Below are 24,948 nucleotides of genomic sequence, written 5' to 3'. Positions count from 1 at the left end.
TAAATGTTTTATATTTTTACAGTCACAAATTTTACATGCATGTTCCCCTACGGCCCCAGTTGTGCATATTGCATTTTGGACCGATAAGTGAACAAGATGGCCGACAGGACGCTATCTTGGATTTTGATAAATGAAGTTTGTTTCTACTATTTATCAGAAAGTACTGAAGGAATCTGTCTCAAATTTTATGTGCAGGTTCCCTTAGGACCCTAGTCGTGTATATTGCATTTTGGGACCATTTGATGAACAAGATGGCCGACAGGCTTGCCATCTTGGATTTTGATAAATGAAGTTTGTTTCCGCTATTTCTCAGAAAATACTGTAGCGATCTGTCTCAAATGTTACATTTGTAGGATGTAGTCAGCAAAGAAAATATCTCTCTTTCCATTGTCAGACATAGATCATTCTTTGGTGGACGCCATGATCCCTCTGGAATCTCTTGTTTTAATACGCAACGGAAAAGTATACTAAAATTCTGAGATGCAAGGGTTTGTTGTTTGATTTTCAACATTACATCCTAGATAAGATGAATATTACTCATATGGTGGTATTTTTCTTAATCAGATTTAATTCTTTATTCTATAACATAACTCATATTATATATCATATATCTTGGCAATTTTAGACATAATTGTTCATAAAACAAGAGATCCCAGAGGGATCGGTTCCAAATAGAACGAATATACGTACCCGACCTACTATACCATTCGGCTGGGTACGAATTGGTTCCTATGTGTCTTAGTGGATCAGTGCCTCAGAAAATCATTCGGGTCTAATTTTCTTTAATTCAATTTTGCTTGCTACGAGCATTTTCATTGGCTTAAAAATTTACTTTATCAGCCCATAAAGGAAAAAATGGCGTCGCCGTTTATAACGTTGCTTCTGATTGGCTGAGATGACGGCGTAATGATTTCATAGACAAAAGAGTCCCAAAATGAATCTTGAATATTGAAGAGATTATCTTTAGTAAATTGAATTATAAGGATTAACTTGAATAGATTTTTTATGTTATGGAGATAGAACACAAAAATCTGAGTGTACTCTCATCATAAACCGCTTCGCGGATTATTTAGAGTACGCTCAGATTTTTGTGTTCTATCTCCATAACATAAAAAATCTATTCAAGTTAATCCTTAAATACTTTTTGTAGGTTCCCAATTATTTTATGCGTATACAAGCATTTACATAATATTTTTGTTCGAAACAAATATTACTACTATTCTTAATATCTACCGTACCGCTCACAAGACGTCAAATTCATAATTCGTAGACTTGCCGTATAAATTCTCTTAAGAAATGCCTCCATATGAAAACAATAATGTCTTGCTGAGAATTTGATATTTTATACGGTTCAATTTTATTTCCAGCTAGTAAGCTATATAAAACAAGTAAGATAAAATGTATGCAAACGTTTTAATAATGGTTGATAAACATTGCTTTGTCCCATTATCAGTAATAGGCACCAATATTGTAGCTCTAGAGACCATTTTCTGTCTAAATGTCTTTTGAGCTTCAATATTGCAGCTAGGTTTCAAAATGCAATATGCAAATCTAAGGCCGTAGGGGAACCTACAAATGAAATTTTAGACAGATCCTTTCACCACCCTTATACTCCAGGGGTACTGATCACTAGGCCTAACGATCTCTACACCCCTGGACTATCTCATGGTGAAATTGAGGGCAGCTCAGCGGAAATCATTTGACCAATCACAGGCCAGCAAAGATTTACACTCCCAAACACATGACGTCACAATAGATACCTACCCGCAAGTGCAGATAACTCTGTAATATGCAAATTTTCTACATCAAATGACTGAATTACCTACTCTGTTCTGTTGCCTCCAGTTTTACTACAAGAAAGTCCAGAGTGTTAGTGATCGCAAGTGATCGAAACCCATGGAGTATCGAGGAGGATCCTTTCAGTACTTTCTGAGAAATCGCGGGAACAAACTTTATTAAAACCCAAACTTCAACTACATGTACCAAAATCCAAGATGGCAGCCGGTCGGTCATCTTGTTGACCGAATGGTTTCAAAATGCAATATACAACTAGGGTCCTAAGGGAACCTAAATATCAAATTTGAGACATATCCCTTCAGTACTTTCTCAGAAATACAATTTCAAATTTATTTTCACTACCAAAATCCAATATGGCATCTTGTTAACCAATCGGTCCCAAAATACAATCTGCCTAAGTAGAGCCATACTGGTTCCAATTCGTGAAATTTTAGACAGATTCCTTCTGCACTTTTTGATGTGATGTGATTTAGATTACAATCATCAAATAGATAATAACATGAATATTGTAGGCGAATCGGATAAGGGGAAATAACTCTTATAACTTTTTTATGCATCCGGGCTCTCATGTTAGCGTTGATGCAAAATACAAAATGAAAATGGCATGCAAGCGTAAAAAATCAAATTAAGTTTTGTTACAATATTTCTATATACTTTGCCTATGCCAAGATAATTAATGAGGCAAGAGTTAAAAGGATTCTCTTAATGTCAAACTTTAAATGTTATTATGTGTCCACAATCAAAATTTTAATGGTTTTGTTTCGTTTCTTTATTTGATTACAAATATACACATCACCTACAGAGACGTGATAAAGATGTCGCGAAGAGCTGAAGGCCAGCTCTTTGTTGGGCGATTAAATAAAAGAACAACTGTACGTGATTTAGAAGATGTCTTCGAAGCTTATGGTCGTATGGCAAGATGTGAGGTGAAATATGGTAGGTATATATATCCATGGTTAATAGACTTGGTAAACTTTTACCCGGTGGTGTTAAGATCTGACTTTGGGTCGATATTCCATGCAGTGCGTCGTGATACGTATGCACGCTAAGTTCAATATGAACACGTGACCATAACCTTAGTCTGAGAGCAGCTTCCAAATTTTCAAACAACTCAATCGGTTTTATTTTAACATTCGATTCTCCATTCTGTCCCTATTGCCTTATTTTCAGAACATGTTGGGATTTGTATATTGTTGCCTGCCAATCCTCCCCCCGCCCGACACGCATCCCCCAATAAATAAATAAAACAAGGATTAGCTTCCAAAAAAGATAGGTGGATTACGCGGAAGCTTAACCATTTGATTAGAAAGAAATTATAAAATAAACAATGATATGACGAATCGCGATATTGCTTAGCCATTTCAATATTATTCTGATGGAAGCCATTTTATAATTTGTGAGCTTGTGTTAGTGCAAGGTACATGTAGCCAGGTCTAGTGCAGACGAACAGTTTTAATTATAATTTTGTTACCAATAAATAAAATGGATTTTATGCAGAGATCGATAAGCTAAGAAAAAAGACAATGAAAAATATTGAACTTTATCTCATAAATAATTACTAGAAAATCGTAATTCAGAATACTTTTACCACAAATGCTTGTTCTACAATGAAATATGAACGGATGCAACTGCTGTGGAATTATGGCAATCCCGTACCCATTTAAACTTGTACCCAAACGAACTTGTACCCATTGAATTTGGCGAACTTGTACGTACCCATCATAAAATTTATAGTTCATGCTGTTATTTGTGATTTATATAAAACTTTATATATTGTATTCGATCAGATGCTTCTAGCCAGTGATCATAAAACGGTACGCAAGAGATTCCAGCCAAGATTTATTCATTTTTAATTTATGTAAAAAAAATGATGTACCTCTGAATGTTAGACGGAAGACTTCTGACATATGTTCTTTGTCCTGCCAGGAACAGAGATGAGATAGGGTGTGATTATTCGTTCTAGATTTCTAGAATAACATCCAGTTCAATACTGAAAAAACCCAGATTATTGAACTATTTAAATCAGCTTTTAAAACGATTGAATATTTGCAGTGTAAAGTCACAACGGGAAGATGTTTTAGAATTATATTTAACTTTTACACAAAATTATAATAGATGTTATACCTTGTAAAATATATCAAAGTGCATGTGAAAAGTATATAGCATGTTACCAGATATGTATCAACGTCGATTCAATTATGCATTATTTAGGCCAGTGATATATTGAATCAGATACACAGAATAAATCAACATTAATACCTTTAATCAAATTGAAAACCAACAAAAGTTGATGGGTACAGGTTAGCCAGTCATGGGTACGACTTTGCCAATTTTGGATACGGGTTGGTGGGTATGAGTTGGAATGGGTACAGGTTAACTATACCCCCTGCTGTGTGTCAGTGTGTGACCATGATTTATCAGCAAGATGGCGTCCAAATTCGGACAGATTCAAGTCTCTTTCTATAATTTGTTTTAATATTACTTCAACAGGCAATGCTTGTAACACATGGATCAACCGTCTGATTCAAGCGTTGCTTATGAAACTAACTGCTACGCCTCAAGCGGCCTAGCAATAAATAATCGGTCAACATATAGAATGAGATCGTTGTTGAATTACGATATGAAAATAACTGTCATTTGAATTACTGTTTCGATTTTAATATGTTTGTTTTTGTATCATTGTAGGTGCTGAGATGGGTAAGATAACTGCTAAGTTGTAATGCAAAATAAACTCTACTTCATGAAATGAGCCGCATGAAGCAGGCCTATATCAATAACCATATAATGATTATTTTTTTAAACAAGCAAATCTTTAAAACAAAGAAAAGATAATAGGCTTATATATTTCAATAACAGGTACAGTTGCTTATTCCAATATTTTCAAATGATAATTCAACAAATATGACAACAAAAATTAACAGATTTGGACCAGAACTTTTTATATATTTTTTCTATGTAATAAGATCATCCTGTAATTTCAGCTTATGCCTTTGTTGATTTCGACGACAAAAGAGATGCAGAGGTAAGTTTCATGGTATTGTTTCAGAAAGATGAATATAAAATAACTGTTCATTTTACAATATATAATTTAATTTTTAGATAGATAGTTTTCAATTTGATTTTATGAAAAAATGTAGTGTTAAAATGTCTTATCTCCATATTTCAAAGCATTAGGGAAGTAAGAATTAAAAATATGAGGAATAAGGTACAGAATTTCAATGCAAATATTAGATAAGGATAATTATTTATTCAAATATTTTTTTAGACATTTTTTTCGTAAGTTGAAAATTAAGACAAAACTTATTATATTGACATATATTATAAATTTAAATTAATGTAAATTTAGGGTAAAATGCTAGCAAGAGAGCGACCCCTGCCATGCCTAGCCTGACCAACAGTACAGAGTGCGCCAAAGCAAAGTCCTATTGCCTGAGTGCCAACGCACATAGTCAGATAGCCTTAATCCAAATACCATGTTCCAAACCAGTGTCCGCCGAGTCGGAGCCGGTCAGTCTATCAGGCAGTCAGTTCAGTCACAAATCCTCGGGTCACCAACTGACCAGTTATTTCTCGTGTCAGTCCTCCTCCAGTCAGTCTGGCCATCCATGTCCAACTGGTCATATGTCCACCCCGGCTCCTCTTGATCCGTCTGTCAGATCCATTCCCGGGTGTTACAACAGTATGTTACTAAGTAGTCAACATTTCTGTCACTTCTCGTGCGGTTTCTCAATGGTAATGTAGAGATAAGTTTTGTTGACAAGTCTAGTCACTTGGCTGTAAACAAAGTTTATCATGTTTACCTCGATTATTTCATCATACATGTGTATCATTCAAAAGTAGTTTGTTAATGAAACTAAATTAAATGTTGTGGAGATATCAGTAAAGGATGTTGGAGTATTTTTGCAAAAAAAAAATCACTATATTAATGTTTTTAACTTTAAAAAATTCACTGACTTTCCTTTTCCAGGACGCAATTAAGTATGAAAATGGACGAGACATTTTGGGCTCCAGCATTATCGTTGAACATGCTAAAGGAAATTCCAGACGACCCATGATGAACAGGGTAGGTTCTGTGATTTCTAAAGTTAAGGTGTTGCCAGATTTTCATATCCAAAGTTTTAGAAGATTAAGTTAGCATGAAATGGTTCTACTTTCCATGCTGTGCCATTTTAAATCAAACATTTTTAAGAAGCTTGATCTTGGTCAAAGTTAAGTTTTAGAAAATTAATGAAATGATCCTGTTTTCCAATGCTACACCACTGACCATATGGAAACATGATTGATTTTACAGGGTTATGACGAGTGTTACAGATGTCACCGTTCTGGACATTGGGCAAGAGATTGTCCCGACGACCGTTACAATGGTGGGTTTAGGCGAGGAGGCAGAGGAGGGGGAGGGGGAGGAGGAGGAGGAGGAGGAAGATACAGATCTCCATCTCCAAGGAGGCGACGAAGGTTGGTGATAAAAAAGACAAAGTATTTTTGGTTTTTCAGTTTTCAAAGTTTATAGGAGTTAACTTGGTAAGATTAATGATATGGCCTTGAAATTTGAATTGAATCGCAGACAATGAATTGATAGTTTAAACTTAAAAATGTATTGACCCTAAAACTTGCGTCAAGAAATGTTGCTTTTTTAAAAATTAATAACTAATCATTTATTTCAAAAACCGTATTATTAAAAAGAATTCTAAAAATCATTTATTTTGAAAACCGTATTATTAAAAAGAATTCTGAAAAAGTTAGTAGTATGTATTCAGTTATGTTAAGAAATATTGCATTAAAATGAATACTTTGTTGTACATGTGACTGTAGCCTGCATCTGTCATACCCTAATTATTGGTGTCCTGTATTTCAGATCAAGGAGTGGTTCTAGAGACAGACGTAGGAGAAGATCAAGGTCAAGGTCACGATCTAGGAGCAGGAGTTACAGCAAGGACAGGAAGAGGAGGTCAAGGTCATACAGCAATGACAGGAAAAGGAGCAAGAGGAGGAGTCATTCCAACAGCAGGTCTAAATCGCGAAGTCCATCAAAAAGCAAGAGTCGGTCTCCAGTCTCAAAGTCCAGAAGTAGGTCAAAGAGTGGCAGTCCAAATGCAGCTAATGGTCAAAACAGATCTAAGTCTCTGTCACGATCAAGGTCGAGGTCAAGGAGTGCTTCAGATTGAAGTCCAAATGAACTTGATGCAGAAACATGCTTGTCTTAGGTGTTTTGACCGGTTGATTATGATTAAGGTGGCGATGCGGACTCTCACTGAATGTATTTGATGTTGGTGGTTATAAACTGCCAGTTTTAACAAAATATTTTTTAAAAAATCTTCACATTCACAAATGGACACATTGTCATTTTCATTGTCATTGTAATTTTCGTCATGAATATATTAATAAAGGTGGATCATGTCTTCATTGTATTATTTATCAATGGTTTTACTTATTTTTTAAAAATAAGACATTCTTGATTGAAAATAGAATCATTCAAATTTAGAAATTTTTTAATTTCCATATTTCGGATCAATGTCTCGCGAAAACAGCCAGCTATAAGTAATCAAGAAAGTAGTTTATAAATGAATAACGATTTACAACTAAATATTAAGAAGAAGTTACGACACTAAAACAAATGTTTCTTTGTAAATTTGCGATGAAGATTATTTCACTGCATGTGACATAGTGATGCTCAACTCTTTTGCAGTAATTTGGACGACAAAGAGAATCAATACTGAGCAAGACAACAATGTTTACGAAAATTAAAATTTTATTTTCGGAGAGTGATAAGTGTGACAATAGCTATTAATTTTACAAAATTATCTTACTCATTTTACATTCACATGTAATTAAAAAAAATACAGCCATTTGAATAAAATACTGCTCTTTATTCCCACTATTCCATATAGGGCCCACAACATCTCATGGTTGCATTGTGGTGTACCTTCTCAAATAGGCCAACCAAATTACTATACATGTACCTCCAAATTTCCTGACGGGGATGAATAAGTTTGTGATGGCCATATGTGGAATGTCAATAAATGGTTGCACTGGTGCAATGCATGCAAGTAGACCATTGATTGACTATTGAATATAATACATGTATTACATTAACCGTCAGCAACTACAGTAATGCTAAACACTCCTGGTTCTTACTTTTGCAACTGAATGACCGTATATTTTAAGAAATACTGAAATGCAAGACTTGCCAACAATCTCGAAAACTGTATACGAAATGAATTGTATTTATTCAAGCATCGGAACAAACAAAACGACACTGCACCAGCTAGCATTTGATAGAAACAAATCAACTCTACATGTATTTAAAAACTGAAAAGATGTTTTTTAAAAGTTTGATCTCCATTTGCCATTCTGTCCATCTCTATACAAATCGGTATGACCTTGACCTGTGCACATTTCACAACAAATCAACGAGTAGAATTTGTCCTTACAAAAGCTGTTCATTTTTCCTTGTAACTCGTCCTGAGCAAAGTCTCTGCAGATAGCTTCAGCCACATGATTCTGACAGACAAGATCTTCTTCAGAGACACCTACAAGATGAAACACAAGATTGACATTCAAGTAAATTATAAAACGGTGTTAAGTAGTCTGCTGGCGTTGGCATGAATATATTCCAAGGGGTTACTATCAGTGACGTTATATCACCTGTGGTCTATCTCGTATATGGTATCAGAAGATAAATAAAAAAAAAAAACCTGATCAATTACTGGCCTATAGAGGCTTCATTTGAAGATTACAGAGAGAGCGAGACTCAACTTCAAAGGAACACAGTCAACCACAATGTACCGTTACACAATTCATTTGATGTACTTCTGTTGCTTCCAATTTTACTCTGAAATAGAACAGGGGGATGTAACGTCATTGATAGTAACTCCTAGAGTATCGCCATGAAATGCAGACAGGTCTAGATGCAGGTAGAACGAATATACGTTCCCTGTCTACTATACCTTTCGGAAACCATTTTCTCCCATACTGGACAGGGTTATCTCAACCCACGTGAAAGATTTTGACCATCAAGCCTCGGGTTGACCTGCCAAAATTTTTCACTCGGGTCGAGATATCCCTGTCAACCTGACAGGCCCATGTAAGATTCTATTTATCTGTACAAGTGTTTTGAGCTACTCAATTTCCGCTTAAATTAAGGCTATAATTCTTAGATATGCAACTTCACATATTTGTATATGAATTGAAATATTTAAAGATAATATTCCTTGTTATTTTTGTTTAACACGAAATCTAGAATACATTCGAGATTTTCATTCTTGTCAAAAATGGCGCTTTTTTATTAGCATTGCAAAAAAATAAAATAAAAATATATAGAATATACTTACCCTTGCTTTCGGTAAAGGTGATGAAACAAAGGAAAAGGATTAGAATGAACATTTTCATTTCGCCGCCGAATCTTGATAAAACTTTTCTGTCAACACACAGACGTTTTGGGTAGTAGCCTGCACGTTATTTCCGGATATCCCTTCGACCTTTTTAGGAATTACTTAGTTGTGACTTGGTTGTGAATGCTACAAATATTATTCTGGAAAGCGCTTCCGAGGAAACTGTATCGACGGCTATAGGAGCCACAAAGGAATGAACAATAGTGCAGTGCATGACATTTGGTTTGCAATATGATAGGATCGTTTGAAATGGTATGGGATTGATTGTTGTCATGGCTACATATATTTGACTTTGTGAAGAATTCTGTGATATCCTATACGCTTTGTTACCCGATACAGATGAGGGTAGTAAAGTTGTGCGAGGCTAAAGAGATATTGCAGTCAGCTTTCGAATATGGATGCAAATGATGGACGCGTAACTGACCGTTATTGTATTGGAAAACGGAGTAAGACATGTACTAAAGTTCAGTTCGAAGGCCCACTATACCTTTCGGACATCCTCGATATTCCAGGGCTTCCGATCACTTACGATCTCTACACCCCTGGACTATCTCATAGTAAAACTGGAGGCAACAGAATAGAACAGGTAATTTAGTCATTTGATGTACATCAAAAGAGCTGTATAACGGTACACTGTGGTTGACTGTGTGGCTTTGAAGTTGGGCGTCGCTCTCTCTGTAGTCTTGAAAGGAGATATTTGCTAGCCTGTGATTGGTTTAAATAATGTTTTTCCGCTGAACTGCCTTCAATTTCACTATGAGATAGTCCAGGGGTGTAGAGATCCTAAGTGATAGGAAGCCCTGGAGTATCGAGGATGCCTTTCGGAAATAAAGAATAAAAGTTAAAATAACATAATGAAATCGATGTCGATGGCCTAAGATGATGTTACAGCACTATACAATCATCAAATTCCCTGCGTTACCTATGTTATCCGTGAAGATTTGCCGTCTGGTGCAGTGATAGTCAATTAAGGATGACGGCGGGAAACATAAGACGACCCGCGTTATAAAAACATTCGATCTATTTTCATGAAATTGTCCAGAAGGTGATGATACGTGTAGTATTAACGGTAAGTTAATAACTTTTACGACAGTACAAATTATCAGTCTCGTTTTACATTCTAAGTTTGAAAATTAAAAGCCGTTTCGGATAGGTAGTGGCCACAGCACAAACACGTTGAAGTGTCTCAAAACACCCACGCACTTCACATACCGTTACACACTGCACACTCAGGAGACCGTCTTTATTTGACGTCAACTAACAAAATTTCAGTAAGTTTGCACGAATCTCCGCTCTTTAAGATTCAATCAGACAGATTTTCGATTTATTAAGTTATTGTCAATGTTTAGCACGCATATAAAAGTTCAATATGTACATACATTCGCCTACCCTTTCATAATCATGCACTGCCTATTCCCGAAATTGTCCGGCTGTCGTCCATCGGGTATAGGACAGGGTTCAATATTTCCCCATATATTTTTTTAGTACTTTGGGTATGTACAATATATTTTCAAAATATTTTTCTTATCGATCGCCAGAGGTCCACGGTTGATCGCTTTAGGCCACACTTCACTTATCACATTACTGGAAACATTGAACATCTCTGTGCACCGAACAGTTCATTTTATACATTGTTGACATGCAAATGAATGTCCCGAATTGGTTATCAAAATAACATTGGTTGCTGGTAATCTGATTAAAAAACTGTTCATGGCTTCGTCTACTAGGTCTACGCTTTATCAACGGCGGTAACGAACAAGCCACGGACAGATGGTTTTAATCAGATTGGGTTGCTGGTCAATTGGCTTACTAGTATTTGTCTTTATTGCCCCCCAAACGTTCTAGAATTCATAACAAAAAAACAAAACAAAAAAAGTATTTATGCTCTTTTTTTTATTAATCCTTTATATCAAATATTTTCTTTTGGTCAGCTACACATCTGGAAAAAAACCCAAAACATCATTAGAAATTTCAAACTAATAAGATAAGCATCAACTTTTAAAAGGTGATCTGAACTATTTACAGTGACTTCATTTCCCCGTCATATAATATCGATCGTAATTTAGAACATGGGCTGCATTGTATTTGGCGTATTTTGGCAAAAAACAAAGATGTTTCGACAAAAATATGAGTTTTAACGGAAACCTTGAAGATGAATTTTTGACATTTTGGCCGTTATGCTTGATGACAATACATTCTGACAAACTGTTATTACATACAGTATGAATACTTACTATTAGTTTACATATCACAATTGTCCTTGATAACCCTGATCCTGGTCCTGTGAGAACCACAGATGGACTGCACCTCCATGGGTATGGGCTTCTTGTCGACTTGAGGGGAGCGAGGCACGAGATTCAGTGGTGGTGGGCTATCAGTTGCCGATTTTTCCTCTGTGGACGATTTGCTTGACTTCTTGTCCAATTTTCCTTTACACCTGTTGACTTCAGAGACAATTTCAGTTTTCCTCTGAGCTGGCCTACTAAACGCGCCGTGCTTCGAATCTCTTGCCTGCGGATGGTTGTTGGACGCACCTCTTGTTGCACCATTGTATTTTACATTATTCTGACTTGGCTTCGCATCTGTTTGTGTCTTTTTATCTTTAACGGCTCCCGGCAAATATTGTTGGGTTTGTTTATCCGAAACCGAAGGCAGAACATGGTGGGTTTGCTTTTGCGTATTGTTGCGTGATGTTTGTACTGGCTTCACAGGGGATAGCTTCGTTTGTGATACCTGCCGTTCACATTTGCTTGGTGGCGTTGTTTGTGAAGTACGACAGGATTGAACTGACGAGCGTCTGTTAATAGGAGTCAAAGCTTGATTGGTTTCCTTTTTCGTCTGGTTTGATGGTGGAGTTCCTATGGGTTTCTTATAAGAGTTAGTCGAGCCTTTCTGTTTTTGAGTTTGCTTTATTCTATCAGTTTTAGCTTGATCCTTGCATACTGTCCGCCTTTCTACCTGAGGACGTTGTTCCGGCGACATTTTTGCTTTTACCGATGCTGATACCGTCGGTTTTACATCTTCCGTGAAACGATTCATTTTTGTTGGGATGATGTGCGAGCTAACGCTTGAGCTACTGTATCCTTTTTTGATCCTCGGGAGAACTGCATTTGGATTGATATTCTGTTTACTAATACTTCCTGTTCCTGAGTGCTGCGTTTCGACGGATTCACTTTTCTCAATTTCTTCGCCGACTGTGCCACCCTCAGTGGTATCACCATTCGAAATATCCATATTTGTAAGACTGTTTGCAATATTTGATAAAATATTTTGAACAAAATCAGCGATTTTTTCTGATGACACGGAGGAAGTGCTTCCACTTCTCTCTGCCCCACCCTGTGATTGTAATCCAAGTAGGCGATCCGTTACGTTGGCAATGCTTTTTGAGTCTAATCCATTTTCTTCGATTTCGCGTTTCTTTTCTTCTAGCATAACGACAATGAAATCCTCTATAGATGCATCAACCGAAGCAGTTGAGAGGACGTTTTCAGCGCCGCCATCTAGCATGGTCTGGGAGAGAGCTGTTGCTAGGTTTACTATCTCAGTTTCTGATAATTTACCTTCTTTAACATTATCAATTGTCACGGAAAGGGAGTGTCGTAAAGCACTTGCAATGTTTAAGAGAGTATGACTTCTGTGCACGACAGAAGAAGTTGCACTGAGAAATGAAGTGCCATGTTGTTTGTGAGCTTCCTCTTCGTGGAATTGGAGCATCTTATTTGTGACATCTATCATCTTTTGTAGACTAACTGACGGTCGGTCTAGATTCCCATCTCTTCCTTCAACAGAGCCAGGAGATACTGTGCCTAGTGTGGGCGGGATAACAAGGGCAGTATTATCAGTAGCCTCTTGTTGATACAAGTCTGAAGCTCTTATGTTGTCTACTTCAATGTTGCTGATTATTGAATTTATTGTGTTTTCAACGAAACTTTCCTCTGATTCATCAGGATCTGGCTTCACAGTTGATGTTATGATGCGCAACATTTCTTTCTTTACAAAATCGTCACGGCCTTCCGTCAAATCCCGTTTTATCTGCACCAATGCATCCAATGTTTTTCGTTTTGCAATCTCTTGTTGAATTTTCTGGGAGCTTTCACGCTCTGCTTCGGCGAAGTCATCAACAATATCCTGAAGCGTGGCAACAACAAGGTTTTCCACCTCAAGGGTTAGAGTGGAGGTTTGTTCATTCACATTACCATCTTTATTTTGTTCACGAGACACAGATGAAACCTCATCCGTCATATCATGGACGACCTCTTGCAAGACATTCGCCACAAATTTGCTGGCCTGTTTGTCGTTCATGTCTAAGAAAGATGCCACTTTCGATTTTGACTCATGTGTCTCAAGTCCTCCCGCTCCATCGCCTTGCCAGTGTTGTCCCATTGTCATTTGATCTTGCATGCTTTCCACTATGCCCTGTAGTTTCTCCAAGACGAAATCGTGCAAAATGTCGGATGATACCCTCTCAACTGACGGAGACATTGATCCTTCCAGACGGAAATTAGAAACAATATTGTTGAGTGTGTCCAGGATTAAACCCCCAATCTCGTTCGAGGTGTAGGATACGCACATGTCTGGTTCGTTTTCGTACATGCGCTGAATGTAGTCGTAATCATTTGAGTTTAGGGAGACCGGAAGAAGTTCGTCATCCGATGATAACTTTCCTTGAACCACAAGTGTGTGGTCGATTCTGGCCATCAAGTTTCTTACCACGTTGTGTGCTATTAGCGACGTCACAGATTGTAAGTGTGCATCTGACCTAACACACACGGACATCTGTTGCTGGGGCTGGCCCATTCTGTCACCACTGCTAACATCGGACATCACTCTCTGAAGCGTTACTCGAATGAAGTTCGTCAAAATGTTAGAATCAATCACCTGTAGAAGACCCTGTAGAACAGCCACTGGTCCGGTATCTGAACCTCTCTTACTGTTATTGATACACTTAATGACGTCTGTTATGTAAACACTTCTTCCACCTTGTCGAGCAATGTCTCTTGCGGCTTCCTGACACTTTGTCTTGGCAATATCCATAGTTAAGTCCTCGGGGTTTGTTTGTGTCTGAGATTTAAAAAGAGACAGGAAGTTTGACAGCGCGTCAATCGATATTGTGTCTGCCTCGATGGCATGGCGTATTTCTTGAATAGTAGCGGATATCAGGTTAACGACATCAGTGGAAACTGCAGGGCCATCATCTTCACATGTACTACCCATCAACGAAAGCAATTCCGCTTCAGTAAATGCTCCACTGCGGATATCTCGTTTAATCTTTTTCAGCGTTGCCCGGATGATAGATTCTGCCATTTGAGATGAAGATGACATCGCGGACAAGTCAGGTGCCTGTGGCATCGTACTCCAGTTAGTTTTATACTGATCCAATATGGCAATAAACATCCGCTTTGCTTCTTCTCGACCAATGGTGTCTTCGCGCAGACAGTCCAATATTTTGTTCATGGTTTGGTCTAGCCGGTTCAAATCTTCTGCTTTAGTAAATCCAATAGCCATAGAAGATATAGCCGAAGATGCTAACGATGTTATTCCTTCGGGGTACAGTTTGCCTTCGTTCAAATCCTGTACAATGCTGTCGATTGTCGCAAACACGACTTCCTCAGCCAATCTAGACTCGCACGGTGAAGGATGTGTATGGCTGGAATGAACTGCCTTTACCAAGCACTCATCGCTCTCAGTGTCCAATTTGTCCTGGGACATTCTGGTTTTGAGTATGCATACCGCGAGTTCTTTCAGAGATTCTCTATTCATTGCGTCTCGGTCAATATCAGTTTGAATAGAAGACAAAACGTGTGAGACAACGTTATCTGCCACAGCAGTGCTAGTGAACGAAGCAACACGACTCGACGTTTCGCGGTGCGCGGTAGGTGATGAACCCAAGAGTCTTTCGCCACAAGATCTGAGATGATTTCCAAGTTCTTGCATTTCCTCAGTAGTCAGTCGACCCTTTTCCACATCATCAAGTATAGAAGCCAAAGTGTTGACAAGGAGGTTCTTTTTGTCCGGCTCTGGTGTGGCGGCTAGTGAATTCCCTCTACTAACATGTTGAAGAAGCTCTGTCATTTCCTGTATATCAGTCTCTGTGAAATTCCCTCTGTCGATGCTCCTTGAAACCAACTTCAGAATATCGACTACAAACTGGGATACATCCTCCAGGAAAACATGTTTGTTTTCCCCTTCTTGTTTCCCTTCCTCTGGTTCATTGGTTTCAATGATATTCTGACATGCTTCTAATATGACTGTGGCTATTGCCCTTAGGCTATCAATACCTACTCCTCTAATACGGCCTCTCGACAGCTGTATGACATTATCTACATCCACGTTCTGTCCATTTGTCCTAATCTGAAGTATATTAGCAATGGTAGTGGTCAGCTCGCACACTTGATGTGAGGTTAACGTTGTTGGGCAGATTTTGATTGCTATGGAACACAGTGCCTCAAAGTTCATATCTGAATCAAGAACTTCCCCTGTGCTAAGATATGTTGAGATCCGCCCGCATGTGTCTGCTACCAGTTCCGACAATGCCTGTGTTGAAGACTCTCTATAAGTGTGGTATGACGTAATGATGACATTCACGACTTTATAGAGCGTGTCGCTGCATTCAGATATGACGTCTTCGGTTACGCGTGCCAAAAGACGCCTGAACATGTCAGGTTGATCGTCGGGGTCTCCTACAGGGAGGTCATCAACGACTTCAGACATTTGCTCCAGAATCTGTGATATCACACCCATTGGTAAATCGCCAGACTGGAGGTCATTGCTTACCTCGTTCAATGTTTTCACAATAAACTCGTCCAGCATGAAGTCGTGTACAGAAGACACCCTGTCGAAGCTCTTGTCAGACATGATTTGTTGTATAGTATCATCTATAAGCGTGTCCACGATCCCGTCCTCGGTAGAAGGGTAACCCATATCCCAGGCAGACAATGCTAGTCCCGTCAAATCCTCGCTGCTCACCTGGCCGGATTTTACCTCGTCTACAATCTTACTGATGGTGAAATGCACCAGATCGTCTGCAACAGCGCTTTCATACACCTCTCCAGTTTCAAGTTCTGCTAGCTCATCACTCGGCTGATCAGTCGAACTGAGAATCTGCAACGAGTACGACGTCAGTTTGACCAAATCTTCTTTTGAAAGTTTTTTGTCGTTCAAGTCGACAAGAAGACGATTTAGGATTTTTGCTACAATCTCATGGTCTGAATCTTCGTTGCCTCCAAGTGATGGCGTGATTACATTGGTAGAGGCCACTGGCGTCAGAACATGTTCTTGGACAGGACGCAGATTGTTTACATCGACGGAGGGGCGTGGGTAAGTAGTGATGACTCGCTCACATCCGAACTTGACCGCTTTCTCCTGTGGTCCTAACCCTGTAGTACAGATCAATCACATCGTTATATATAGTGGCATAAGCTAAAGATGTACATATTTTAGCATCGTCAGAGACCGCGATATTGTCACGCGTATTGTAGCGTCCCGTTGTGCAATCCACCGTGGTTCTCCAAATATGATATGTTACCAGATATCATATTTCAACGCATTGCATGCTATAAATTATGTGCTTATTGCAATTTTTGTTAGTTCTTGATAGAACAATTATTCGTGTATGGGCGATTTGATGATTCCACCATTCAGATAAAATTAATTTCGTAGAGCCAAAATAAGAACATGTACAGAAAGTCTTTACCAAATATAATACAGGATTAAATACTAGCACATACTGTAACCTACTTTGTTTTCGCAAGTTAAATGTTTTGTGTCATTCCGCGAGAGCGCTCAAGCGCAAATTCAATTGTTTCACGAATAATTAATCAAACGCAAGTTCAAAATGCGAAGTATATACTTAACAGCCCTTGATCGCGAACATGTTAAAATCAGTGAGGACACGGAATATTATATACATGTACATGGAAATAATTTGGAGCATAGTATGTAATTGTGCTTGGAAAGCAATGGTTAATTTGTACATAGAAAAAGTCTATTTAATACATGTAGTATGTCGAAATATTGTGAATGATTGTATTGTTGGTAACACATGTCACTTACACTGTCCCCAAAAGATACACTCAAACTCTGTCAAAGATAGTCGAGTTCTAATTCTTGCATCACTATTTAACTTTAGTAAATTACCATTATGGCCTACAGTGGTGAAAGGGTTACAAGAACGTGATTTACATATGAATTAGGCCCCAATATTTATAGCTACATGTATACAGAATAGTTCGTTCTAGTACTGACCGTCTCCATCTTCTTGTCCCGTTGAACGCAAGTACTCAGGATAAAGCTCCTGAAATATGTAAAGTAATGTATCCCGGGTGATTCTATGAACACATATTTTTATGACTGACAATGGCATGGGAAAATGAAGATATCCAGCCGATGGTAGTATAAATTACATTTTATAATGACTGAGTAATAAATAAGTGAGTAGATACTATCGTTGTTTATCTTAGTTCTCCTGATGTATAATAAAATTTCATTTTTTTTTTAAATAAAATTTTTTCCAAAAGATTAACGATTGGTGATAAGCCATTTCATTTGATACACGTGCGTGTATATGTATTTCAGGTTTGAATGTCTTTGCCTCCCATCATTAGCTTTGCCTTAAACATAACTATTCTGGAAAGTCCACATGCACCTATTTTTCGAAACAAAAGAGTATTGACCAAAGTGAAAACTTAACTCTCCTCCTCATGTAACTTATGGGAACAATTGTGACAGCATTTCGTTATTGATTAAGCTTGTATCAAGAAATCGGGGCCGGGTTATATTTTGAATGTCCTTGTTACTATGGTAACTTACCGTGGTGACTTTAGTAATGACAGACTCCACGATTTGCTTGGCCTGTTCCTGAATAAGGCGATCGTTATCTTCTCTTGTTTGTCTGGATTCTTCAGCAAACATCTAGAGGTTTAGAACAGCACATATGTAAGAATTATAAAATTTTAAAGTGTGAATACAAATTATACGATACCTAAACTTGATTCAATGGAAGTATTAATTAGGCAATACTCTGAAGATTACGAACTAGTCTAAATTGATATTACAATTGTGATCGCCCGTTTTACAAAATGAGTTTTGAAAGGTGGGGGTGTTACAAACCTATAAGAACTATAAGAAATTCTATGAGAAAACAACATGTTAAAATAATTCAAACTCGTGTTCATTAGCAAGTTCATATAAATTGATTCATGTAAAATATCTTCCGAAATGTAGGCGGAAGTGCAATTGTCGTTCCACTCACCACTTCCGGCGATCCGTGCAGGTTATCGACAGCCTCGTTGAGCATCTGAAGGAAGCTCGTAGCGGATGTTTTATCTACATAAATCAAACATCAGATGTGTCTGTAGGATATATACTATATGTTATGAAATGTACCATAATAATTGATAAGCCTACCACACATAAAGACATAGAGTGAGGTTCGTGACTGTCATATATGGCAAAGAAACTGAAAGAAAACATCGACTGAAAAATTGAGTCGATGGTCATTTTAGGAATTCAGCATGCTTTCTGTGATTATGCGAAACGAATCAAGCCGAATTATTAGGCAAAGTGCAAAATCGGCACTATAATATGGTCTTCATCAAGATGGAATGATCGAAAAAATTGAATTCGCATGTCGTTGGAAAACACATTTTCCAGGCAAAAGCAACTCTATTTCTTTTTAATGAAAGTAAGAGGTATTGTCTATTCATTTCAATAAACCGCCTTTGATTTTAGATCTAGTTAAGATGATACCTTGGAGAAAATCATTTTCATCGTCGCTGAATATAAGTCTATCCATAGTTTCGCCCAAGTTCCACATACTTCTGAACCTAGTTCTTCGTGCTCGCCTCCTCTTACCTAAAACGGCGATGATTTGGCAAGTGAAATTATCCTGTTGCTCTCGATCGACATTTAGTATTGTGAAACTGTCCCGGTTATGAAAGACGTTAAACTAATCAGTGAATAAATTATTATATTTTAGACGAATAACTGGAATAGCCTGGAAGAATTAGTGGTGGTTTCCATATATTGTAAAGTGCTTTAATTTGACATTGTCCTCTTGTTTTTCGAATTTGGAATTTATTTGCTAAAATACATCACTCACAATATTTAATTTTAATTTTTGTTTCTTTAATTCGAGCTTTGAAACAAATCGCGACAACTGTGAAATATCAACCCACGCGAAATAAAAGCACTTTATAGTATTCAAACACAGATTGAACTAGATCTGGAAGAAAAAAAAACCCAAAAATTAATGATGCCAGGTTTGCTACATACCGTCAAGTTGGAACCAGAGCACATTCGTGAGATTGGCCAGATACCACCAATCTAAAAGGTAACTTTAAGATCGCATAAATTTTGAGGTTTTCTTTTCACAAATGCAGTTTATTCGTTAGATGTTTTCTTTGCCTTGTACCAACCTTGGTGCCGCGCCCAAGCTCTCAGTTCCGCAAGAGCAAGCTTCTTTTCCAGACGGCGTGCACATCGCTTTTCCCTTTCCGCTTTCTGTCTTCGCATCGTCTCCTTCATGGCGTCCAGTTGTGCTGATAAATATTTTAAGTATACAACGTATACATTTTCATATTTCTGTTGAAGTTTCACAAAAAACACATGATTTTAAGAAAATTTCCATTTAATCTATTTTTCGTCTTTCAGGACATATCTCAGAAATGAGTTACCAAGAATGTCGTGTATCATATTGTTAAAGAAAACGGATGATACCAATGTAGCAAAACAGTTGTAAGATATTTGTGACATCTTGTTTTGTGTGGTTATCAACCACTTATCGTCGGAAGGTAAACCCTTACACTTTTCACATCCCTGTTCATCTTGGCGAGTTGTTCGATGTCTTTGATAAACTCTTTTGTGTGATAAAAAGAAGATTTCTTAAAGTTGACAGTGTTACGCCTAAAGGCAAGCATACGTGTATATCAAAATGGAAACTAGTAAATGTCCGACAAACAAATGTTCGCTTCCATATTAAAAAAGAAACAACTGAAATCTACGCGGATTCACACAGTTTGTAAACAAATGGTTTTCCTTACCCCGATGAAGTTAAAGAAATAGAGTCACCAATGCTTGAATAAAGCATCTAAGAACAGATGTTTGAAGTGTTTCTGCTTTATTGTTAAGAAGGAAACTTTCATATTGGTGCCGCCACTTCAGTACAACTTGTGTGAGTTCGATAAACACACGGCAGGTTATAAACACAACTGTTGTCGTACAGATACACCTACCTGTAATTCTGTTCCGCTGTTCAGCTAGGAGGCGATCTCTCAGAGAAATATTTCTGTCCCGACGTTCATTTTCACGCCTAAGAATCTCCGCTTCCCGCTCAATTCGTTCTCTTTGTATGTGTTTTCGGGTTTCCCACATTTCGAAGCTCTGTAAAGGAAATCTTTTTCACGTCACCCGCAAACCTCAATTTTTATTCTGTACTTTGAACACTCAAATGTCTCAACAATGTAACTACTTCAGTCAAAACCAAACCCGAATTAATAATATAATTTGATTTCTAATACCTTCTTTTTCTGGTCGTACACTCGCTGTTTCTTCTTGTCGTCCATCCGTTGGGTGTGTTGACGATCACGAACTTTCCATCGCTGCAGAAGTCTTCGCGTCCGTTTCTTCTCCTAAAATAGGAAATATAGGACATATTTAAAACTATTTAAAAGCTTTAACGCAAAACGTCTTGGTCTAAAGATTCATTACCGGCAGTGATGTTGTATTTTGTAGATTTGAATTGTTTGAGTCCAAACTCTGAAATTTTGGTTAAAATATGACACTAGCCTTTCAAATGGATTTACAGATGCACCAGAGCTTACTTTAAAGTTGTTTTGCATAATGTTGATAACGTGTTTACATGTCCAAAACCTACGAGTTTGTCATGTGAGTGACAACAATTTTGTCGCCATGGCCACAGACGTGCATTTTTTCATTGAATTTCGGAAAAGTATTTGAAAACGCCCGTGATAGGGCATCAATTTAACGTCTTGTAATGCTTGCGGCGAGTGAACGTATAAAAAATATTGGTTTAATCCAAGATTGATGGTGATTCTGTTGACGGATTGAATGCCATACCTGTAAATGATGCTGAGCAATCACTGCCTGGCGTTTACTCTCGTCCTGCTGACGTAATAGATCTCGCCTCGTGTTCGCCTCCTGCATTTCTCCTAGACGGCGCTGCAGTCGATTCGACTTTTCTTGTAGCAACTCTTCGATTCTATAACCACGAAAAGTGTCAGAAAGAACTTTAAATCCTGGCTTAGATCAATCATAATTTACAGTATCGTATTAAAATTAATTTTTCAATGTGTTATCAGAACGTAAACCCGACTTTTCTTGTAGCAATTCTTCGACCCTATAACCACGGGAAACGATAAGAAAGACCAATCAAAATGTACATTGTTGTATATAATAATAAAATTGAGCATTTCTCAATGCGTTATCAGAACGCAAACCCATGCCAATATTCAAACCATACTTTATGATTCAAGTGTAATATGGAAAATCAACAAAAGACCGTGGGAAACTTCTCTCGATTATTTTTCGTGTAGTGAAATTTGAGAGTGCCAACATTTGTCAATAATTAATTTTCTCTTTGCTTCTGGCTTTCTGATTGGCCTATTCATTTTTTCATACAAAAACGAAAAGAAAATCCGAGAATGGCGCGGAAACCCGCCGTTATCGTGACGTTAAAATAGAAACATTGACGTTGAGTATTGATTTGGAAAAAAATAATCCTTTGGAAAAAATCAATGGAATCGTACGCGTAATCGTATTTCATTTTATAAAATAGCCTGGAAAATTAATTATAAACATTGAAGTCATTGGTTTTTTTAATTTCATCGGGGTATGAAAGAAATTTTGTTTGCAAACTGTGTGAATCCGCTATTCACACAGTTTGCAAACAAAATTTCTTTCATACCCCGATGAAATTAAAAAATACTGAATTATGCTTAATTAAACCCAAATGTGATAAAGTCACTACCTAATAACGTTTTAACCCTCACCTTTTCCTTGTCAGCGTTCTCTGCTTTTCCAGGTTTTCCTGGACCTGACGGATACGGATGTCCGTAGGTTTCTCCGCTGTGCTGTCCATGATATCCCTCTGGGCGTTAAGGTAATTCTCTTTCTGTGTAAATATTTTAAAATATATATTTCTCACAATCCTTACAAAAATCTTTGAAGTAAAGTATTGTTTAGCAAATCAAAATGACGTTTTAACGTCGCCTGTGACTACCTCCGTCAAAGCTCAAGGTACCAGTAGTTTAGACAAAAGGATGTTGGATGATCTTAGTGTCTAGTGAAAATGAAAAGTGACTATCTTTCGGCTCGCACATCACCAAATACTTAATGAATTGTTTACTGGTCATAAAGTTTGTTCATGAAAAAAAAAATACTATACTTTGTGAAACCGCGCATTCATGAAATCAAGTTTACAAACTGGAATTCGTTTCATTTTAAAAATCCGGGGTGGATGGGAGAACTAGGTGGTATTTGAATAAGATTTAATACCTGAAAGAGAGAAATAGTAATTGCGAAGATTTGATACCTCAATTCTCTGCTCCCTCGCCAGTTCCATGAGACAGACCCTCCTGAGGTACTGACGGTACCTGTTGAACTCCTTAAGAGTACACACGACCTTGTTGTCGTCTGTGAGGAAATCATTTCTCTGCAAATGGCGCCGCATCTGGGGCTGATTGAAGTGGTTCCGGAGATGGCGGTCATGCAGCGGGTGGTAATCGTTAGAGAACACGTGACAGTAGGGGTCACTGAGGTCAAAGTCATAATGGCGCGAAGATTTGTGTTTCTATAGCAACAAAGAAAGCAAGTGATAGCTCAATATATAAAATCAATAAGTTTGTAAGTTTGTGTAGACGTTTAATACGAAATCTACTATGCATGACATTGCATGAGACGGACGATTCAGAAGAAATAAAGACCCACTGTCTCGATATTCCATTTGTAACCACTGTCATTATATCCTGTAATCTTCAAATGAAGTCTTTGTAAGGCCCAGGGTGGATATTACGATAGTGATAGTAACCCCTGGTGTTTTGAAGATGGAAACTGCACTCGCAACATTGAAAAAGAAAAAGAAACGCAGCACGAAATATAGTTCTACATCGTCATTGGAACTGTAATGGTTAGAAGCATTGCGAAGAATTTAATGCCTAGGCCTATCTCATATTTCCAGCTACCGAACTTTATACAATAACCAGAAACAGAAAACGCTATCTTGCCAACAGAACGGTACGCAGACTAGGTTTTATACTGAAATATATATATATGTATATATATATTCATACCCGATGTATCCCTAAATGATAATATGAAAATTAAGTTGGAAAAGCCAACTTAGTTCCTTACCGTTTCACACAGATTAGTGGAACAAAACACCATTGACCCTTTTGGATTCGGGACCATCGGAAACTTCGCATCTAACGGCAGATTTGTCCATGACGGTAAACCGTCCCCTGCTGGTAGACATTTCTCTTTCTCAACTATTCTTGGACGTCTTGAGAGTGACAATCGGTCCATGATGAATTCTGGCGTTACGTAAGGTCCATAATCATTTCACTTGAAAAGATTCCATTGACCAAACAGCAATCCATTTGGCTCGATTGAGATACCGTTGAGGCATTATGACGTCACAAGTATAATGACGTCACGATTAGAGTATGGGGAAGTTGGCATGATAAAAAAGGGTGTGTCGAGCTTATAAAATGTATCACGTCATTTTCACAGATTTATGAAAGTAGAATACTTTCTGTGAAATTATCTCTATTTCCACCAGATAAAGATTATGATAATCGCATTAATATATATTTATAGCAGTATAATGATATGAGAATCAGTCTAGAAAAAAAAGGGTAAGAGAAAAGTGGAATGTGAAATAAATATCCGAAGTAGTAATACAAATATTCGAAGCTATATATTCTGTACATAGAAGAAAAAATATATATAGTGATGTGATTTGGATAAAACATGTGCTGGTTGTTACAATCTGTTAGTCTTTTTTGTACATGTGTATATGTATATAGCGAGTGTTGAGACAACCTTGCGCGATGGTCTAATTATGAATTAATTATCATGTAGGCCTAAATTTATAAAGTTATGTACGAGGAAATTAGAGGCAAAAAAAAAACATATATAATTGAATATAATGAAAAATATTATGTCATGTACAAAAACCTCTATCGGACAAAATCTAACCTCCATAGCGTTTTTGCTATCTGTAACTCTTTTGAATAATTCTTTTGGTTCATCTATACAATACATTTCTAAGTTTTTTTCATGAGCATTTTTTCTTTGTCTATTTAACTACAACACATGCACATGTATATATGTCTTTTGATTGATATGTGTCAGTCCTCCAATGTGGTGGGCCGCAGTGGCCGCCCCGACATGTGATAGGTGGAATCCCATGCGAGGCAGTTGGTAGGTGATTTTTCTCCGGGTACTCCGGCCTTCCTCAACCAACAAACCTGACACGTCCTTACATTACCCAAGCTGTTAATAGGTCGTTAAACTAACAAAAACGAAGAAAAAAAAACCTCAATGTAGCAATTTCATAGCCCTTTTCCCGTGTTCTGTTATTAGACGTGTACACGTATACCACAAGTATAAAACTGTTTTATAATACAATTATACTTTAGTAAACATAAATTGACATAGAAAACTGAATATTGACCTGGCCGTCGCATTCTAATCATTCATCAAATGTACTCTTTAAATTAAAAAGTAATAGTGTAATAGTTTG

At 37.5% G+C, this 24,948-nt stretch overlaps 2 protein-coding genes across 3 annotated transcripts; one reads left to right on the top strand and one right to left on the bottom strand.

The window, feature by feature from the left end:
• The first annotated feature begins 2,571 nt into the window (after window positions 1-2,571).
• On the top strand, window positions 2,572-7,210 carry LOC138330243 (probable splicing factor, arginine/serine-rich 6). The gene is made up of 6 exons (XM_069277712.1): window positions 2,572-2,733; window positions 4,483-4,494; window positions 4,779-4,819; window positions 5,765-5,860; window positions 6,089-6,252; window positions 6,653-7,210. Exons 1-6 carry the CDS (start codon window positions 2,613-2,615, stop codon window positions 6,960-6,962), a joined length of 744 nt encoding a protein of 247 aa, XP_069133813.1. The 5' UTR covers window positions 2,572-2,612; the 3' UTR covers window positions 6,963-7,210.
• Window positions 7,211-10,988: 3,778 nt separating this feature from the next.
• Window positions 10,989-23,829, bottom strand: LOC138330242 (uncharacterized). 2 transcript variants are annotated; one of them, XM_069277710.1, is made up of 13 exons: window positions 23,556-23,829; window positions 22,738-22,995; window positions 22,196-22,317; window positions 21,264-21,405; window positions 20,705-20,815; window positions 20,420-20,567; window positions 19,604-19,726; window positions 18,936-19,040; window positions 18,439-18,512; window positions 17,997-18,098; window positions 17,433-17,481; window positions 11,423-16,564; window positions 10,989-11,127 (listed from the first exon to the last, which is right to left on the bottom strand). In XM_069277710.1, the coding sequence occupies exons 1-12, from the start codon at window positions 23,724-23,726 to the stop codon at window positions 11,430-11,432; spliced, it is 6,540 nt and encodes a 2,179-aa protein (XP_069133811.1). In that variant the 5' UTR covers window positions 23,727-23,829; the 3' UTR covers window positions 10,989-11,127; window positions 11,423-11,429. The 2 variants fall into 2 exon arrangements, with proteins under 2 accessions (XP_069133811.1, XP_069133812.1); XM_069277711.1 differs by lacking the exon at window positions 18,936-19,040.
• Window positions 23,830-24,948: the final 1,119 nt, after the last annotated feature.

The sequence above is a fragment of the Argopecten irradians genome, chromosome 8, assembly GCF_041381155.1.
Source record: "Argopecten irradians isolate NY chromosome 8, Ai_NY, whole genome shotgun sequence".
NCBI classification, from domain to species: Eukaryota; Metazoa; Mollusca; class Bivalvia; order Pectinida; family Pectinidae; genus Argopecten; species Argopecten irradians.
The sequence above is the reverse complement of the archived record's forward strand: the minus strand, read 5'-3'. Positions and strand labels throughout refer to the sequence as shown.

What these genes read in the sequence shown, in the direction of transcription:
- LOC138330243 (XM_069277712.1), top strand. Translation starts at nt 2,613, where the DNA reads ATGTCGCGAAGAGCTGAAGGCCAGCTCTTTGTTGGGCGATTAAATAAA. An exon ending in ACGACAAAAGAGATGCAGAG is followed by an intron (nt 4,820 to 5,764) that starts GTAAGTTTCATG and finishes TTCCTTTTCCAG; the next exon opens with GACGCAATTAAGTATGAAAA. An exon ending in TCTCCAAGGAGGCGACGAAG is followed by an intron (nt 6,253 to 6,652) that starts GTTGGTGATAAA and finishes CCTGTATTTCAG; the next exon opens with ATCAAGGAGTGGTTCTAGAG.
- LOC138330242 (XM_069277710.1), bottom strand. Translation starts at nt 23,726, where the DNA reads ATGGACCGATTGTCACTCTCAAGACGTCCAAGAATAGTTGAGAAAGAG. An exon ending in ACAGCGGAACAGAATTACAG is followed by an intron (nt 19,727 to 20,419) that starts GTAGGTGTATCT and finishes AATATTTATCAG; the next exon opens with CACAACTGGACGCCATGAAG. An exon ending in AGCTTGGGCGCGGCACCAAG is followed by an intron (nt 19,041 to 19,603) that starts GTTGGTACAAGG and finishes TCGCCGTTTTAG; the next exon opens with GTAAGAGGAGGCGAGCACGA.